The sequence below is a fragment of the Heterodontus francisci genome, chromosome 2 (genome assembly GCF_036365525.1).
Source record: "Heterodontus francisci isolate sHetFra1 chromosome 2, sHetFra1.hap1, whole genome shotgun sequence".
Classification (NCBI taxonomy): Eukaryota; Metazoa; Chordata; class Chondrichthyes; order Heterodontiformes; family Heterodontidae; genus Heterodontus; species Heterodontus francisci.
In genome coordinates this window covers 27,531,266-27,552,429 of record NC_090372.1, presented here as the reverse complement: position 1 = coordinate 27,552,429, position 21,164 = coordinate 27,531,266, and the positions used below count along the sequence as shown (strand labels likewise).

General features: G+C 42.5%; 1 protein-coding gene across 2 annotated transcripts in view; it reads right to left on the bottom strand.

Moving 5' to 3' along the window:
* Positions 1-21,164, bottom strand: part of marchf6 (membrane-associated ring finger (C3HC4) 6) — a 97,968-nt gene that overhangs the window by 64,491 nt on the left and 12,313 nt on the right. For both annotated transcript variants that reach the window (XM_068056208.1, XM_068056217.1), the window contains exons 2-3: positions 11,218-11,314; positions 9,924-9,997 (exon numbers count right to left, since the gene is read on the bottom strand). In XM_068056208.1, the coding sequence (XP_067912309.1) occupies positions 9,924-9,997; positions 11,218-11,314 (171 nt within the window). The remainder of the gene's footprint in view (positions 1-9,923; positions 9,998-11,217; positions 11,315-21,164) is intronic.

Here is a 21,164-nt window from a genome sequence, read left to right as displayed (position 1 = left end):
TCTTTTTTTCCCCTCATCAACTTTTTGGTGGCCCTTTGCTGGTTTCTAAAATAATTCCAATCCTCAGGTTTACTAATATTTTTTGTCACATTATAGGCGTCTTCGTTTAATCTAATACTATCCTGAAGTTACTTAGTAAGACAAGGATGTAGCTTTCTTGCTAAATTTTTAACGGAATATTTTGAACATTTTGAATTATTTCTTTCAACGTTTCCCAATGTTTATTTACTGCCATACCTTTTAGTCTATTTACCCAATCAACCTTAGACAGCCCTCTCCACATACCAGTGTAATTAGCTTTGTTTCAGTTTAAGATTCTTGTTTGGGACAGGAGTATGTCGCTTTCAAGCTTATGAAATTTTTTCCCAGTGGGTCTTTTACTATAAAATTACTAATTAATCCTCTCTCATTGCACAATACTCCTTCTTTGCCCTCCTTGTCTCGAGAGACAATGGGTAAGCGCCTGGAGGTGGTCAGTGGTTTGTGAAACAGCGCCTGGAGTGGCTATAAAGGCCAATTCTAGAGTGACAGACTCTTCCACAGGCGCTGCAGATAAAATTGGTTGTCAGGGCTGTTGCACAGTTGGCTCTCCCCTTGCGCTTCTGTCTTTTTTCCTGTCAACTGCTAAGTCTCTTCGACTCGCCACACTTTAGCGCCGCCTTTATGGCTGCCCACCCAGCTCTGGCGAACGCTGGCAACTGACTCCCACGACTTGTGATCAATGTCACAGGACTTCATGTCGCGTTTGCAGACATCTTTAAAGCGGAGACATGGACGGCCGATGGGTCTGATACCAGTGACGAGCTTGCTGTACAATGGGTCCTTGAGGATCCTGCCATCTTCCATGCGGCTCACATGGCCAAGCCTTCTCAAGCGCCGCTGGCTCAGTAGGGTGTATATGCTGGGGATGTTGGCCACCTCAAGGACTTCTGTGTTGGAGATACGGTCCTGCCACCTGATGCCAAGGATTCTCTGGAGGCAGCGAAGATGGAATGAATTGAGACGTCTCTCTTGGCTGACATATGTTTAGATTAGATTAGATTAGAGATACAGCACTGAAACAGGCCCTTCGGCCCACCGAGTCTGTGCCGAACATCAACCACCCATTTATACTAATCCTACACTAATCCCATATTCCTACCAAACATCCCCACCTGCCCCTATATTTCCCTACCACCTACCTATACTAGTGACAATTTATAATGGCCAATTTACCTATCAACCTGCAAGTCTTTTGGCTTGTGGGAGGAAACCGGAGCACCCGGAGAAAACCCACGCAGACACAGGGAGAACTTGCAAACTCCACACAGGCAGTACCCGGAATTGAACCCGGGCCCCTGGAGCTGTGAGGCTGCGGTGCTAACCACTGCGCCACTGTGCCGCCCTCACTGCCGTAGAGCAAGGTACTGAGGACACAGGCTTGATATACTCAGACCTTGGTTTTCCGTGTCAGTGTGCCATTTTCCCCACACTCTCGGCCAGTCTGGACAAAGCAGTGGCAGCCTTTCCCATGTGCTTGTTGATTTCTGCATCAAGAGACAGGTTACTGGTAATAGGTGAGCCTAATAGGTAGGTGAACTTCTGAACCACTTCCAGAGCGTGGTCGCCGATATTGACGGATGGAGCATTTCTGACGTCCTGTCCCATGATGTTCATTTTCTTGAGGCTGAAGGTTAGGCCAAATTTGTTGCAGGCAGCTGCAATCCTGTCAATGAGTCTCTGCAGACACTCTTCAGTGTGGGATGTTAATGCAGCATCGTCAGCAAAGAGGAGTTCCCTGATGAGGACTTTCCATACTTTAGTCTTCGCTCGTAGACAGGCAAGGTTGAACAACCTGCCACCTGATCTTGTGTGGAGGAAAATTCCTTCTTCTGAGGACTTGAACGCATGTGAGAGCAGCAGGGAGATGATGAACCCAAACAGTGTAGGTGCGAGAACACAGCCCTGTTTCACGCCACTCAGGATAGGAAAGGGGTCCGATGAGGCGCCGCTATACTGAATTATGCCTTTCATATGGTCATGGAATGAGGTGATGATACTTAGTAGCTTTGGTGGACATCCAATCTTTGCTAGTAGTCCGAAGAAACCACGTCTGCTGACGAGGTCAAAGGCTTTGGTGAGATCAATGAAAGCAACGTAGAGGGGCATCTGAAACAAAAACAAGAAATGCTGGAGTCACTCAGCAGGTCTGGCAGCATCTGTGGAAAGAGAAGCAGAGTTAACGTTTCGGGTCAGTGACCCTTCTTCGGTAGAGGGGCATCTGTTGTTCGCAGCATTTCTCCTGTAGCTGGCAAAGGGAGAACAGCATGTCAATGGTGGATCTCTCTGCTTGAAAGCCACAATGTGCCTCAGGGTAGACACGCTCAGCCAGCTTCTGGAGCCTGTTTAAAGCGACTCGATGAAGACTTTCCCCACTATGCTGAGCAGGGAGATTCCACGGTAGTTGTTGCAGTCACCACGGTCACCCTTGTTCTTATAGAGGGTGATGATATTGGCATTGCGCATGTCCTGAGGTACTGCTCCCTCGTCCCAGCACAGGCATAGCAGTTCATGTAGTGCTGAGAGTATAGCAGGCTTGGCACTCTTGATTATTTCAGGGGTAATGCTGTCCTTTCCAGGAGCTTTTCCACTGGCTAGAGAATCAATGGCCTCACTGAGTTCAGATTTTGTTGGCTGTTCGTCCAGCTCATCCATGACTGGCAGAGACTGGGCTGCATTGAGGGCAGTCTCAGTGACATTTTCCCTGGTGTACAGTCCTAGGTAATGCCCCACCCAGCGGTCCATTTGCTTGTGTTGGTCAGTAATTGTGTCCCCTGATTTAGACTTGAGGGGGGCGATCTTCCTAATGGTTGGCCCAAAAGCTCTCTTAACACCATCATACATTCCTCTGATGTTTACGGTGTCGGAGGCCAGCTGAATATGACTACATAGGTGTTGCCAGTAGTCATTTGCGCAGCGCCTGACTGTTCTTTGTGCAGCGCATCTGGCTGCTTTAAGTGCTATGGATGTTAACTCGCTAGGGGCTCTCATGTAGTTCAACAGTGCAATGCGCTTAGTGGCTATGACAGGTTCCAGCTCTTCAAAGTGAGATTGAAACTAGTCTGCATTCTGCTTCACTCGTTTGCCATAGGTGGTCATTACTGAGTCATAGATGGAGTCTCTGATGTGGGCTCACTTGGTCTCTGCACCCCCTGCAGGAGTGTTTTGAAGGGCTTTTTCAAGTGAATTTAGGAACTTATGTAACAGCTGTGGATAAGAAATTCTGCTAGTGTTGATGCGCGGGCAGCCCTTCTGCTTGGAGTGATGCAGCTTCTTTGGTTTGAGTCTAACCTCGCTGCACACCAGGGAGTGGTCGTTGTCGCAGTCCGCACTGTGGAAGCTGCATGTGATTTTAACGCCGTTTAAAGAGGCTCGCCTTGTGACGAGGTCCAGCTGGTGCCAACGATGTGATCTTGGGTGCCTCCAAGAAACCTGGTGACAGGGTTTAGTATGAAAGAACGAGTTAGTGCTGCAGAGGTTGTGATAGGTACACAACTCAAGCAGTCTCTGTCCATTCTCATTCATCCTTCCAATGCCATAGTGCTCAAGGCAGGAGGGCCATGAGTCATGGAGGGCCCCAACCCTGGCATTAAAGTCCCCCAGCAGGAACAGATGTTCGGTATTGGGGATGCTACTAATGATATTATGGAGTTCCTCATAGAACTGGTCTTTAACTTCAGGTGAGGAGCAGAGTCTTGGAGCACAGATGTAGGTGTACTGGACCAGAGGCGGTGAGCAGTCGGATGGACAGGATGCGTTCCGAGCCATTTGACGGTGGCTCTATCATGCTGAGCAAAGACTTTCTGATGGCGAAGCCCACTCCATGCTGTCTTTGTTCTTCAGGAGCCCTACCCTGCCAGAAGAAGGTGTAGCCTTGCTCTCAGAGATCTGCTCGCAGGGAGGCATGTCTCCTGAAGTACTGCAATGTCCACATGGAGTTTACTGAGCTCTTTGTTAATGATGGCGGTCTTCCGAGAATCGTTGATTTGTGTCAGGTCTTCCAACAGGCCAGGACACATAGCTCTGACGTTCCAGCTTGCAAAACGAAGGGCTGGTACCTTTCCTTTTTTTGTCATTCTGTTTGCTGTGGTGTTACAGTCCACTTGTCGGGCAATGACCCTGAGCTCCAAGCACCCATTGAAGCAGGTGGACTGTGGCGGGACAGAACCTTACTGACTGGGGGCTGCCCAGTTTGAGGCCAGCGGTAGCTGTTCAGTGAGATGCGATGACCTCTCCCACCAACAAAGGCAACCCGTGGCGCCCAATCTCTACGCCAACTGAGCTGGACTTATAACCTGTAACTGCTGCCTTGCGTGCTGTTTTGGTCGCTGTGAGGCGACTATGGAGTGACCTCTCCATAGTGAATGTCTGGGCGGATGTATGGAGGTTGTGAGTTGCCCAAGCGTCAAAACCCCCCTCTCGGCCTTCCTGGTGGGGTCCAAAGGAGTGCAGAGCACAACATTTGGCACCGGAATGGCTGCAGGAGCTGCCGGAAACATGCCAAAGGTGATTCGGGGTTCCGCTCCGGATTTTCTATTGGGGTTTACTCCTGCACAATACTGGATCCAAAATCACTTTACCCCTCATTGATTCCGTAATGTATTGTTCCAGGAAACGGTCATGAAAACATTCTACAAACTCATCTTCCAGACTACCTTTGCCAATTTGATTGGTCCAATCTATATGAAGATTAAAGCCCCCAAATTATTACATTGCCTTTGTTACTAGCTCCAATAATTTCTCAATACTCTGTGCAACAGCAGAGCTACCATTAGCGGGCCTATAAACTACTCCCACCAGCGTTTTCTGACTCGTTATTCCTAATCTCCACCCATACTGATTCTACTTCCTGATCTTCAGAGCAAAAATCCTTCATATCATCTTTTACCGTTAGGGGTACTCCTCCTCCTTTTTCATTCCGTCTTTTCCATAAGTTATATACCTTGGAATAATTATTTCCCAACCCTAGTCATTTTGTAATCATGTCTCCGTAATGGTGATTAGATCTAAACCATTTATATCTATTTGTGCCACTCGTTCATCGATCTTATTGCGACTGCTTTCTTCTTCTTTGGCCTCCTTATCTCGAGAGACAATGGGTAAGCGCCTGGAGATGGTCAGTGGTGTGTGGAGCAGCGCCTGGAGTGGCTATAAAGGCCAATTCTAGAGTGACAGACTCTTCCACAGGCGCTGCAGAAAAATTTGATTGTCAGGGCTGTTACACAGTTGGCTCTTACCTTGCGCCTCTGTCTTTTTTCCTGCCAACTGCTAAGTCTCTTCGACTCGCCACACTTTAGCCCCGCCTTTATGGCTGTCCGCCAGCTCTGGCGAACGCTGGCAACTGACTCCCACGACTTGTGATCAATGTCACAGAATTTCATGTCGCGTTTGCAGACGTCTTTAAAGCGGAGACATGGATGGCCGATGGGTCTGATACCAGTGGCGAGCTCGCTGTACAATGTGTCTTTGGGGATCCTGCCATCTTCCATGCGGCTCACATGGCCAAGCCATCTCGAGCGCCACTGATTCAGTAGTGTGTATAAGCTGGGGATGTTGGCCGCCTCGAGGACTTCTGTGTTGGAGATACGGTCCTGCCACCTGATGCCAAGTATTCTCCGGAGGCAGCAAAGATGGAATAAATTGAGACGTCGCTCTTGGCTGACATACGTCATCCAGACTGCTTTACACATTCAGATAAATAGCCTTGAATTTTTTTATTTTTTTTACTGCTATTATTTGCTTGGACTTTATTCGCTGACGCACTATTACCATTAAACTTTCTGTCCCATCCTTTCCCACTCCGCTGGTCTTTACCCAAATTGGTACACTATTCTATTGTCTCGACTTCTCATTAGATTTCTAAATCTCCTTCACCTGAACCCTCCCTTTCACCACCACTACCCCCAAGTTTAAAGCCCGATCCAAAGCCCTAGTTATATGATTTGTCAGGACACTGATCCCAGTATGGTTTAACTGGAGCCCATCCCAATGGAACAACTCCCTCTTTTCCAAATACTGGTGCCAGTGCCCCACGAATTGAAACCCCTTCTTCCCACACTACTCTTTAAGCCACAGGTTTAATTCACTAATCTGCTTGATCCTATGCCAATGGCACGTGGTTCAGGTCATAATCCAGAGATTATTACCTTTGAGGATCAGTGTTTTAATTTGGACCTTAACTCCTCAAACTCTTAGAATATCATTCCTAGTTCTACCCATGTCATTGATTCCTACGTGGACCACGACAACTGGATCCCCCCCGCTCCCATTCCAAGTTTGCTTCCAGATGCAAGGCGATGTCCTTAACCCTGGCACCGAGCAGGCAACACAACCTTCAAAACTCCCAGCTGTGGCTGCAGAAAAAAAAATGTCTCTCTCCGCATCCCCCCCTCTCCCACCCCAACTATACTGTCCCCTATCGCAACCACATTTCTTTTCACTCCCGCCACTTGAATGGCTTCCTCCACCATAGTGCCATGGTCAGTTTGTTCATCTCCCTTGCAGGATTACCCACATAACTACAATGCCTATGAAGACATTTGGACTTAGCTGCACACAATTATTTTAGGCTAGCTAATTGGGTACCTCTGCCTTATAGTTTTACGATCTCAGTTTTAAATTAAATAATCTGATCACATCACATTATCCATTCTTTTCAGCATTTGTAAAACACCAGCTATTTATTTCAACCCACACCATTTCATCTTTAAACAGCACTCTATCCATCTTACCCCTCCTTTTCATGAGATGAAGCACAACAGTGAGGCTGTACCATATCCACAAAGCTAATGATATCTTAAACTAGTGTTTAGTATGTTGGGCTAAGTCAATATCCTGGAAATCATAAACCTAACACCACTGTGGGAGCACCATCACTTTCAGGCGACCCACCACTGCCATCTTCTCAGGGCAACTACTAATGTAGCTTTGCCAGAAATGCCTGCATCCCCAGAACAACATTTTATCTAAAATAAAACTACTGGGGTTAAGTAGAGGGAGCTTTATTTTGCAAGCAACTCTGCTATACCCGTTGATGCAAATGCTGGCTGACCAAAATGCAAAGCACTTCTTGCCCCAGCACTTTACCCTCATTAGGGTTAATCTCAACTTCATCATTACAACAAGTTGGTAAATAAACAATGTTCTGGTACTGCCTCCCATTGCTTAAGTCCCCTATTGTTTGACAATTGTCTTGTTATTGGAAAAGCTTGAATTTGGAGCTCGTCAGTGCAAATATGGCCTTCATAGTGGGGTCAGCTCACTTATTCTTCTGTACTTCAATATTGAAGTTTACAGGGTGCATTCCTGAAAAGTACCATCCTGATAAATTTGGTAGTGGTACAGGTTTGGTTAGTGGTCAGAGACAGGAGGGTGTCACTGCAAGTCAGGCAGATAAAAGGACCCCAGGTGCATTGCTGTTGTAGCCGCAACCTTTGCCCTTGTCCAACGGGTACCTATTGGTGCCTATGTGGATGAGGGCAAAGTCTGCAGGATGGATGAGCAAACTGACCATGGCACTGTAGCACAGGAGGCCATTCGAGTGGAGGTGGTAAAAAAAAAAAATGTGGTTGTGATGAGGACAATATAATCAGGATACTGTTCTCTGCAGCTGCAGCCAGAGTTCTGAAGATTGTGTTGCCTGGCCAGTGCCAGGGTTGAGGACACTTCTCATGGCTGGAAAAGCCCTTGAAGTGGGGGGAGGGGGGGGCACAATCCAATTGCCGTGGTCCATGATGGAACTAACGACATAGGTAGAACTAGGAATGAAATTCTACTGGGGAGAGTTTGAGGAGCTGGGGTTGAAATTAGAATGTAGAATTTACTAGATTACTACCTGATCCATGTGCAAATTAGCATAAGAATGAATCAGCAGACCAGAAAGTTAAAATGTGTGGCTGAAAGAGTGGTGTGGGAGCCAGCAGTTTTGATTCACAGGATATGGTGAAAGTGGAGAAAGTGGAGCTGAAGTATGATATCATGATTTTATGGAAATACAGAGCAGGCTCAAAAGGACAGAATGGTCTACACCTGCTCCTTTTTTTTTTTTAAAAGTTATGTTCTCAAATATATTTTTAATTTGGCCAATTATAACACAAATAGCACAATAATTTACACCATTCATTTCAGTGCTTTCTTAATGATCAAATTTGCCTGTAGCATGGTAGGCAGTAAAATGATATGCTTTTTCAATACATTAGCCGTATATACTTGTCAATCAAGATGAATGTTTTTATTTCTGCTAAGCTACTGGCAAAACCCATCACTACCTAGGTTAGTCATTCAAAATCACTGGCAAAAAGATTAATGACAAAAGGCGGCACAGTGGCGCAGTGGTCATCACCGCAGCCTCACAGCTCCAGTGACCTGGGTTCGGTTCTGGGTACTGCCTGTGCAGGTGCTCCGGTTTCTTCCCACAGCCAAAGACCTGCAGGTTGATAGGTAAATTGGCCATTGCAAATTGCCCCTAGTGTAGGTAGGTGGTAGGAGAATTGAGGGAAGGTGGGGATGTGGTAGAGAATATGGAATTAATGTAGGATTAGTAAAAATGGGTGGTTGATGGTCGGCACAGACTCGGTGGGCCGAAGGGCCTGTTTGAGTGCTGTATCTCTCTATGACTAAAATATAATCTAGTCAATATATTCAACTGTAATTGAAAATAAGTATATACACACACACATAGCCTGATACAGAGCATTTGTAACAACATCAAACCACCGTTAGTTTAATTACATTTATTCTTAAATATTCTTTGTGCCTCTTCAAAGAAAGTCACCAGAGAGTGCATATAGCTTACTGGTAAACTATTCTTGCACATCCACTAATGAATATATCAATTTAATTACAGGGAATAGAAAAGAAAAGATGGGGAGGGAAGGATAGACCAACATTATAAATCTACTAGATGCTAATTCTGACCAGTCCTGCAGTGCACACCAGGCTGCTCTGTTGCATTATTTCATTTAATCCTTGATGAGATTTGAATTATTAAGAGATAGACCATCAGTAAGTCCCACCAGGACAAACAGAACGTTCCATCATGCCTACAATGTGCTCTTTACTATTCAGTACAGACTGCCTGTTAGTACTTCAGCCACAAAGGTCAGCCAAAATACAACTCCAAGCTGATGTAGCATACAGCAAATCTCAGTGGGCCAAACGTTAATGGCCATATGCCAGCTCCTCAATGTATTGAGACAAAGTCAGAAGGTCAGTGCACCACTGACATAAAAAAAGTTTCTCCATTCTGATCAGAAAAATCCTTTCTCCAGAACATATGCCAAGGGAGAAGATGACTGGCCTGCTCCCACATTTGTCAATAATTCTTGATTCAGTCACCAGGAGGTGCAACCCAAAGTGATTACAGATAATTTACCCCCCCCGCCCCCCCCCCCACAACTCCTTGTATGGAATTTCCCAAGCTCCACGCTGTGCCTCCCAAATAGCATACAAAAAGACCAAGTTTCACCATGTCGGGAAGCTATAGGAGGAAACCAGCCCCATCATCAAAATAAGTTTTAAAGACTAATCTGACCTTAAACATCTGCTTTGCTTCAACTGTTTAATATACAAGCACATTGCTCCATTTACAAAAATGAACTCTTTCAAACAGTGTCCTGAATAACCAACACAGAGCAGTGTAACAGATTTGACCGTCTACTTTGCCAAGTTCTCAATCTCAACCATGCCAATATATGGAAGGGCACCAAAACAAAATGAATTGATGACCAGTTCAGAGCAGCAGAGGCTTGGAGCAAGCTGCATGCTCAACAACTTAGCTGTATATAGTGCATGGCCTAAAATGCTAAAATGACCAGATGGAGAAAATGAGCAGGATAAAAAGAATCTCCAAAGTACACAAAGTGACACAAACATTAGTCACTTACTTGGTGTGAAAGCAAATCTGTGTTTGCATAGTTCACAATATTCTTTTCTGCTGTGTTTGAGCCACTGAACTAAACTGCAAGAAAAGGTAAAAAATTGTTAGTACTGCCAAATATGGACAAGCATTATTCGCTTACTTTTACAAAAAGAATTCAAGTATTTGCCTGATAAGATAGTTTCTCTCATATCAAAGTTCACTGGAACCATTTAAAGTAAAATACTCTCATTCTCACTCAGTTATTATTCCCATACTGCACAGTTTAACAAGGTTAGTCTTAATTTATGTTCATCAATCCACCATCATACTGTACATATTCACTCATTATTCTGTGTAAGCAGATGTTTAACTGCATACAATTATGGTTGATTTGCAGCAACAGTTGCTTCCTGTAGTATTGCATATACTGATGAACCTTACCAGACTGAAGTACCCTCATCCATCAAGCCACTGTTGATCTCTTTACACCAAGTTGGTCACTAGGCATCAATTAGCTTAGTTCTCAGCTTGTCTCAGTTGGTAGTACTCTTGCTTAGATTAGAAATCTGCAGGTTCAAGACTTAAGTACATAATCTAAGTTGATGCTTCAATGCAACACTAAGGGAATGCTATATTGTTAGAGAGCTTGTGGTAGATATTAACTACTGGACAACCAGCCAGTGTATCTCACTGACTGGTACCTGATCCTGTAGGGGAATGGGACTAATTGGATAGCTCTACCAAAGAGCGGCACAAGGATGATGGGTTGAATGGCTTCTTTGTGTGCTGTATCATTCTACTCCTAGGTTCAGGAACAGGAGATTCAAGGGCAGCAGCTCAAATGTTTAGCAGGTAAAGAATCAACATTCAAAGGATTAATCTATCTTTAAGACGCTGTCACAGCTACTATATATGCCCAACTTTCTTTTTTTTTTACTTTACATTTTCAATATTAACAGTTTTTGTCTTTCTACTTAATGTAGCAGTCAATTACTTAAAAGCTTCACTCATTACATAAACCTAATAAAATTCACTTGAATCACTTTAGAATTTATATTGAGTCATCCCAACCTTCCTGCTTTCATTCCCCATCTCCACTGCAAACAGCTAGGCTTTAATTAGCTTTAATGATCATACTTAAAAGTTATTTTGCATATCAACATAATTGAAATGTTAATTTATGCGAAACTATTTTAAAGGTCAATGCTGGCAGAAAATTGTCTTTCCTCATTGTAATGTTACTTGCACTACTTTTATAAATAGTATTTTGCATCATGAGTAAAGACTACTGTGCTGCAGATCAATTTGATTCAACTTACCACTCTTGATGGATAAATTTGATACTACCAGTGCACACACAAGGATGGTAAAGTGGTTTGTCTGGTGTTCCTTCTGACCGACATACCCGGCATATATCTGTTACGGGGGAGAAGAAAAACAATTTTCAGAATTGAAATTTTGGTAAACCCTTACCTCACTTAGCTTAATTAAACTGTTCAATTCTGTCACTTATTCCTAAAGTTCAAGTGAAAGAATGTGCCAAGCATCAAATAAATGCTGAAAACATGAGTGCCAATTACCATTCATGTGTATACATGTTTTATAATAAAACAATCACCTTCATTTTTATTTATAATGGCTCAAGCAGCAATACAAAACATTACAATATGCTTGTTCACAGTAATAAGATCCTTTCTACAACTCCCCTCTCTCCCCCCACCCCCAAGTTTCTGATCTCTAGTTGGCTGGCAGGAGGGTGCAATTTCCCTCTTTTTTTAGGAATGGAGAAATGTAAAAAAGAACAAAAATAGGGTTAAATATTATCTTGACTAAACCAATTTGCTCTCATGCAATCCATCTGTGCAACACTGTCCTGAAATTACTGTGAAACAAAGCATATGCGGGCCAATTGAGATTGCACATGACCAGGAACAAACAAAAACAGCAAAGGCTTTCTAACTGCCATTTGTTGCAACACAATGCTCATTTCAGATGTGTAAGCCTACAGCCACACGACTGCACTATTGGTCAGATTACGACGGGCAGTTGATTAGCAGCTCAAAGCTCACTGCCCATCAGTAAACACATCAGTGCACAGCTCCACGTGCCTGTGGTCATTTTTCAAATGTTAGGAAAACATACAAGACTGCCCACTTTCTCATGACTCCAGAAAGACATACTAATAGAATCAAGACTCTACAAGTACTACAAAGTGCTCGGAACTTTTTAAACACTGAGCTTCACACTACACTGCAATTACATGCCACGTAATGTCATCTCAAGCGGTGAGATGGCTTCTTGCTGGATAGGATATTACATCATATCAGGAACCAATCTGACCATCGCTTTTGGTCAATGCGCAACTAATCACTTTGCAATACTGCAGAAGGGATAGCATAACTGCAGACCAAGACTAGAAAATCAGCCCCAAGTAATACACAATTCATAGATTACAAATTAATTAGTTTCTCTTATGTTGCTTCAAAACAACTAAAGTGATTTCTTCAAAGCAACTACCACAATCTTCAATTACTGAACATAATTTTGCTGCTACAAGGAAACTTATATCAGCATTTGCAGTGATCACTCTTCTCTTCCCTAAACCACATCTGAGTCAGCAGGCCAACACAAGAGTCGGTGCAGAATGTAAATTCAACCTAGAACTTTATGCATTTTCCTATGGAGTTTAGTTCAGCTTAAGGAAAACAGAATTTCAGATGGAAAGGATTCAGAACACCGTTATGAGTGCTTCCTTTTTTTGTTAAATTTTGAAGATTTGTCATTTAAAACGGAAAAGGAGTCCATGGAATTTTTTTTTAAAACAAGGGTCACTTAGAGGTCTGGACTGTAAACAGTTACTTGAAGGCACCTGCCTTCAAATAATTACTCAGCAGGGGTTGTTTTTGACTTGGGGAAGATGTTTAGAGAAGTGACAGGTCAAGATTTATAAGGTCAGGAGGCTTGACTCATGTGACACTGCTTATGGTTTTGCTTTGGACAGTGAGTTGGGATATGGACAATGGTTTGAAAAGACAGTGGAGAAAAGGAGTACACCATGTGCAGCTTAGCATTGTCCTATGTCCTCCTCTCGTAATCCCAGAAAAATATCTGGGTACTTAGAGATTCCCAAATAATTAATGTGTTCTTGATAAATTACTTAGCTTGTGAGTAAAGATTCTAATTTGGCAAGAAAATTTCTGGGTATTGCCTGTGCGGAGTTTGCAAGTTCTCCCTGTGACCGCGTGGGTTTTCACCAGGTGCTCCGGTTTCCTCCCACAGCCAAAGACTTGCAGGTGATAGGTAAATTGGCCATTGTAAATTGCCCCTAGTGTTGGTAGGTGGTAGGGAATATGGGATTACTGTAGGGTTAGTATAAATGGGTGGTTGTTGGTCGGCACAGACTCGGTGGGCTGAAGGGCCTGTTTCAGTGCCGTATCTCTAAATAAATAAATAAAAATTTAAAATATTGACAGCACAATACATCCAGTTTCATAAAAGCAAACATAAGAAAAATTGCAATAAAATTTATGCTGAAGGAAATTTAAGGTGAGTGATCTTAATAATCTTCAAACGGCTGGTCAGTGTTTGGTCGAGTTCTCATACCCTTCAATAACAATGCTAAGAGAGGCAATGTACAAGCTCCGAATGTAGAGACCGCCAGCCACCACAGAAAGCTCATAGATGGAAGCAGAAAGTTGCAAAACCAATTTTGCACATGCTCTGAATTTGTCCTGCAGGATAAACTGGACAGATTTTGAACACAGGCAAGGCAAATGGCTCTACAATATAAATAAGGCACCAGTTCTGGTTCATTAAGGGGCCTACAAAGAGTACACTGACTCTGTCGGAGGGGTGGGGGTGTAACACATTGTTATCAAAACCTGTCTCTGAAGCAATGCAGAGCGCACAAATAATTTTCCCTGCATTGGAGATGTTATACTCAGATTTGAACCTGGAAAATTACAAGGCAATTATAGAGAAAAAGACCACTGGATGTTTCAAGTGTTTTACAGCCAATTAAAATACTTTTGAAGTGTAGGCACTGTTGTAATGTAGGAAGTGCGGCAGCCAATTTACACATAGCAAGCTCACACAAAAAGCAATGTGATAATGACAAGCTAATCGTTTTTTGTGATGTTGACTGAAGGATAAACATTGGCCAGGACACTAGGGATAACTCTCCTGCACTTCTTCAAAATAGTGCCATGGGATCTTTTAAGACCACCTGAGGCGGCAGACAGGGCCTCTGTTTAACGTCACATCTGAAGGACGGCACCTCTGACAGTGCAGCAGTCAGAATGAGACAGCACAGAAGACAATTTGTTCTATCATGCCTGTGCCAGTTCTTTGAAAAAGCTACCCAATTGATCCCAATCCCCTGCTCTTTCTTCATAGCCCTGTGAATGTTTTCTCTTCAAGTATTTTTCCAATTCTCCATTGATTATTATTTAATCTGTTTCCACCACCCTTATGGATAGTTCATTCCAGGTTATTAAAAAAAGTTTCCTCGTGCCACCTCTGGTTACCAGCCCTTCTGAACCCGGAAACAATTTCTCTTCATTTACTCTATCAAAATTATTCATGATTTTGAACATCTCTATTAAATATTACCTTAAACTTCTCCGTTAAGAATGTACAGGGTTACAGGGAGAAGGTGGGGGAATAGAACGGAGTGAATTGCTCTTTCAGAGAGCTGGTGCGGACATGATGGGCCGAATGGCCTCCTTCTGCACTGTAATAATTCTGTGATTCTGTTCTGAGAACAACCCCAGCTTGCTAGTCTCTCCACAGCATTGAAGTCCCTAATCTTTGGCACTATTCTAGTAAACCTCTTCACCCGTTCCAAGACCGTGACATCATTCCTAAATTATGGGCAGTGCACTTTTTAACAATACTCCAGTTGAGACCTAAATGGTTCAGTTAATTTCCTTGTTTTTGTACTCTATTAATAAAGTCAAAGACCCCATATGTTTAATAAAAACCTTCTCAACTTGTCCTGCTGTCCACATCCAGCCCAACCCTAGCCCGAATGCTGGACTCGGAAGAGAGACCCGACCGAACCAGACACGTCGTCGGGTCTAGTCGGGGTTGGGTCGGGTAGCCACGCATTATTTTATGCTATCCTTGTAAAAATGCACCAAGAGGAGGAAAACCCAGAAATCATACAGAAAGATAAACTTATTCTTTTTTGTTCAGAGCCTTCTGGAACATTCACCCCAAGCTGATTTATCAGCAGACTGTGCAGGTCCAGTTAAAAGGAATTATGACTAAATCTAGAACATAGTTTCCTTAAAGTAATAGGACCCAGGTTTGAAAGTACAATTATGCACATGATAAGCATTTGATCTCAAATTTGCTGTTATGAAGGAATACCAAGTATTCTTTTTTTGGGGATTGGGGAAAATGAAGAAAAAAAATCAAACTACTGGTGACTCTGGACTTTCACATACTTACTTGTAGCTAGCTTCAGAGGTGCACAGGCTGCCAGTCAGGAGCAGGCTTCCAGACTCATTATTCACTGAATGAAAAAATGTGGCATTAGTGAAGCCCAGAAGAAAAATAAATTGAGGGGTTTTGGGCAAGGGGTTGGCTGCCAAGAGAACACACACTCACTGTTTCTCTATTTCAAACATTCCTGTTGACTAATGTTCAATGTTTGTTAAGAAAATTTTTTTAACAAGGTCATGAGAATCACATACTATATCCAAACATTAGAACTCCCAACTCCTTTGAAGGTTTAATATGGAGTTAATCATTGACATCCAATTTAACTGAACTTATCCATGTTCACATTTGTTTTACATTCACTCTGTCCTACCAGTTTCCATGCAATATTCCAACGCCCCTCATTACAACCCAAAGCACATTCCTTCCACAAGAACAGGTTTACATTGGAACACAGCACACGAATAAACTTTATATATATGGAACCAAACCCTATGAAGTGTCATAGCTTACAAGTGAAAACCGGTAGCAACTACAATAGATCAACATTTGTAGATCATTATGTACACTGGTGACGAACATGTAAGTCTGAAATAGGAACATGTAGTGCAGCATTTCATGTCTGCTGCATCCAGTTAACTGTCAACAAATTTCTTACACCAGCTGCTTTACATCAACAAGTTGATCCGAAATGACTCTTCATAGCAGTACCATATCTCAGAAGGGATTATACATTTCCGCCAACAGTTTTCAGCAAATTTTGTACTTTCAGAAGTTACAGCAATCTGTCTGAAGGATAATATAACAAGGCGTTACGATCCTTACAATAAAGTGCAAAGCAGACAGCTTCAAACATTTGGGGCTTGCTTATATTTTCAGGATCTACTACACTCCTCAACAACAATCATTTCACCTCCAGTCTTACATTGAGACGGCCAAATAGTTTGGAATCTAAACTGGGCTTTAAGTGAAGGTTCTGCAGAGCAGGGGTGTTCAATCCACGGCCTCTGGGTAATGGCGGCCATGCTGGCTGATTAGTTCCATTTGAAAGGATGCTCTTAGCATTGTTGTCTCGCTGATTAATAAGCCTAAATCAGAACACTAAAATTGGTTAAATCAGCAATGAGGTATATGCCACTTAATGGGAATTAGGATTTATACTTAATACTCACAGCCTTCAGGACTCCCTGGTAAATGCCTATGTGATCCACATATAAGGTCAAAGAAAGGCAAGAGTAACTCAATGAGTAGCTGAGTTATAAAGACCATGAAAGTCAACGCTGCATTTTATGCTAAGTTAGTTGATTGCAGCTAGGGTGACAGTGCACTACAATTAGCTTCTGCCCCAGGTAGGAAAAGAAAAACTGGCTAGGGCTCCTTACTCTTAACTGCAGTTCGATTTCACTATTGTATGAATATTGCATGGGAACAAGATCAGGTTCCCCTGTAAAATCCCTATGATTGACTGAAAACACTATATTTAGCATGTTAAGAATGACCACTTAGATGAGGTACAGAAAAGCAAATAACTTGTGAAACCAAACAAGTCTCTACCACAAACCAAAATAGGAGTAAATGTCTTCAGAAGCAGAGAGTAGGGGGGAGAAAATTTAGCCCCAAAAAAAGGGGGAGGAAAAAGGTATCTAGCTAAATTTCTAAACCATGTGTGAATATAATGTTAGGAAGAATTGCTTTTTACTGCAGCAAACATTAACTCAATAATGCAACTGTGTGAACAGGGCCCATGTTTTTATACAAGATTTCTTGCCAAGGTTATTTACAGAACTGCAATGTGGCTTAAGCTATCAAAATAACAAGAATAATGGTCTAGCTATACAGATCATATACCTTGTGATCAAGTATTTAAAAATTCTACCTATTGTCCTTATTGGATCCATTGGAAGAAAATGCCCGATTTTTTATATTGACTGAGTTATTTCCTTCCTGACCTAGGTGTACCATCCTCAGATCAAGCGAGCAGACTTATTTTTTAGGTTTTTCAGCCAGCAACTTAAGCGTTATAAGAACAATCTTCTTTACATGATTCACACACAGGTCTGAGGAAAGGCCATAAACCGGAAAGGTTAACTGTTTCTTTCTTCACAATGCTGCCTGACCTACTCAGTATTTCCAGCATTTTGTTTTCATTTTAATTATTGCTTTTTAATAGGCTGACTCCAGGATGCTGGTTCAGAAGCCCATCTGAAACCTATGCACAGCTTGCAGCCCTGCTATTCTGTGAATTTAACCTTGAGAGCTATGTTTAGCATTTTTAACATATTACAAAATTCTGCCCCAAAGTGTAAAAGCTATTTTCTTCCAATTCACTTGATTTATTTTTAAACAAATGAATTTAATATTCTTTCATCTGATTTTTATTTTACAACTATGATTTTTCCTTTTCATTATCTGATTAGCTTCTTTAAGTTAACTCACATTGCATCTGGCATGTATTAATCTTCTGCCAAAATCACATTCAATGCTGCATCTCTGATCAACCAATATTAAAATGCTGCTAGGTTAGAGACTCCCCAGGCACAAAACTCTGATGAGCCAGATAACAGCACTAAGGGAATTTACAACATGCAACCTTAGAAATTAAATTAGGAAGAAGCAATATGCAAACCGGCATTAGCAGCGAATCTGTAGAAGTGATCAAACAGATCTCAATAGTTAGAGGTAATTCACATAATACATTGTATATGCATAACAAAGGCTCAAACTAACTCAACATTACAGTAAAACCCTCAAGAAACAGACACAAAAGTTTCACTTCAGGTCAGAATTGATACTTATTTCCCAAAATGCAGTCAGGCCGATTTTGCCAATGCTTCCTAACTGTATGGCTGTGAAACATGGGCGACTTACAGCTACCAGGAAAAGAAGTTTAATAATTTCCATTTTTGCTGTGTGCAGCACATAGTGGGCATATCCTGGCAGACAAAATTCACGAAAACGGCAGCCTCGCAAAGGCAGAGCGCCCAAGTGTGTTGACATTAATCAACAGAGGCTTCGGTGGAATGGAAGATAGACACGTACCCAAGGACCTTCTGTATGGTGAGGTAGCCAGAGCCAGATGACCAGTTTGGGGGCCGGGGGGGCGGGGAGAGCAAAGCTCTGCTGCAAGCATGACATGAAGGCCCTAAATGTCAACTATCACATCTGGGAGTCACTAGCTGGCGAAACAGGGAAATGGCGACATATACTGTGGACTAGCATGCATTACCACGCCCAAGCAGTGGCTATTGCAGCTTGGCAAGAGGTGCCAAAAACAACTCTCAGCATCACTTGGCAGCTTCACATGCGGGGCTTGTGATAGAACCTGCCTCTCAAGGATTGCCCTTCACCGGCATTAGCAAAAATGCAGCGAGAGAAGAAAATGGATTGTTTGCTGCGTGTCCATCATCTTTTGTGGATGGAAGGAACGATGCCAACCTTACATTACTCTTAAGTGGCAAACATATTGAAGTCAGCCTGTTTTAGTGTGAAAGGGGCATGATCGGGCACAAAATGTAAAACAATAAAACAGATTTCAATGCTTAACAGAACATGCTGCAACACACCATTAAGAAATAATTAAAAACATTCAATTAGATTCTTCTGAAGCACAAAGCAACCCTATGCTAAAAGCAGAGGGCGGAAAGCAGTCCGATTTGCTGTTCGCAATCGCTATTACTCACTGCAACATGTGCATCCGTGAACAGAATCAGAATTGACTTTTAGCCTTTCCACTGTCAAATAGATCCCTATCAGTGTTGTGGCAGACTTTCATGAAGAATAGGAACTTAGGTGAGGTACAGAAAGGTAGACAGTCTCTTTTCCAGAACTGTGTGCCAAGCAAGATTCAGTGCCTTTAAGGATGAAAATCAGAACAAAGATGTCAACCCCATGAGACATCTTGCTCCTCAAATTCTGGCCTTGAGCATTCCTGATTTTAAATTGCTCCATCTTCAGCTGCCTAGGTCCTGAGCTCTAGAATTGCCTCCCTAAGTCTCGCTGCCTCTCTACCTCTTACTCCTCCTTCAAGACACTCTTTAAAATCTACCTCTTCGACCAAGCTTTTGCTCATCTGCCTAATATTTCATGGGGCTCAGTATCAATTTTTGTTTGATAACGCACCTGTGATGTGCCTTGGGATGTTTTACCATGTTAAAAGTGCTTTGTAAATACAGTTGTTTTTGTTATTTCAACCTGCTGCATCAGGAAGTGATGCAACACAAGCCTGCAGTGAACAGTTCCACACTGGCAGTGTAAAGTCTCAGAACCAAAATCATGCACTTCCCTAAATAAAATTAGAAGGAATTAACAAGGACTCGATAGGCAAGATACTCTGGCCACTTTCATGCATATCACAGCTGTTTGCAAAACACTGCCGTAAGCCTGGAAACAGATTTTCACAGCCTCCGCTTGTCACAATGCATGAAAATGAGAAGAAACCTTTCTAAAAAAGATTTATACAGAAGTCTAACCAAATGACCTATGACTAAAATTTATCAAGTGCTCAATTTCAGCTCTTCACAGTTGAAAATCAACTGAACAGTGAAACCTATTCCTTTATTAACAGAACAGCAATTAAAAATAACCAATGGAGGATGTCTTTTTAATTTTACCAATTTCATAACAAGCCCAGAGGACAGGGAACTGAGAGAAACACAGCCAAGCAGACAATTGGCCTATAAATCTTCAGAATATATAGAAAAATATTTGGCCTATCACATTCACTCCTTTAACCAGACCATTTTATCCATACTATCAAGAATTTTACTAAACTGATTTGATCTGGAGAACAGAAGAAACTTCCCCCAAAAAACCTCAAATTTCTTCCCAATCGTCAAAGGTACTCAGACAAAACTCCAAGATAGCAATCTTAAACTACACCTTTTGTCATACAATCCAACCTTGGGAAATTAGAGCGTGGGGGCATCAAGCACAAGACATGGACATGGATTAGAATCCAAGTTTTTAAAAAAAGACTGTAGTTTTGAGAGGAGCTAGATTCTAACGTAAACAGAATGAAAGTAATGGGGTCCTTCTTGCTCATTAATGGCTTTAATTGAATTATAGACCACTTTGTCTCATGCTGTTACCTGTATTCCACAGCCAAATGGTCACAATCACTACTCATTCTTTTCTAACTCATATCAGCCATGGTTCAGTTAAAACACTCTCGCATGAGTCAGAAGATTGAGGATTCAAGCACCACTTCAAAGACTTGAGCAATAATCCAGTCGGACAGTTCGCTGCATTAGAGTGCTGTACTGTTGGAAGTACTGTCCTTTGGATGAAACGTTAAACCATGGACCCGTCCGCCCTCTCGGGTGGACACAAGAGATTCCATGGCACTATTCAAACAGCAGCAGGGGAGTTCTCCCAGTGTCCTGGTCAACATTTATTCCTCAACCAACATTGTACATCACCATTTACAAAGAGTCTACAGCACAGAAACAGGCTGTTCGGCCCAACTGGCCTATGGTAGCATTTATGTTCTCCAAGAGTTAGCTCCCACTCTACTTCATCTAACCCTATCAGCATATTCTTCTATTCCTTTCTCCCTCGTGTGCTTCTCTAGCTTGTCTCGTGCAGTTTGGCACAGTCTGAAACCATGAAAGCCGCTATATAAATGCAAGTTCTATCCTTCGTCGTTCTTAGCGTGTTTCAGTATACAGATGACTATCCATATATTGCCTAATGCAATATGTTGCCATAGGGAAGGAAGACTGTGGACTGGGAAAAACACTGCTCTTGACAATATATAACCAATAATATTCCTTTTAAATATAGAGAAACTGATGGAAAATGTGAATCTTTCTGGGCACAGAAA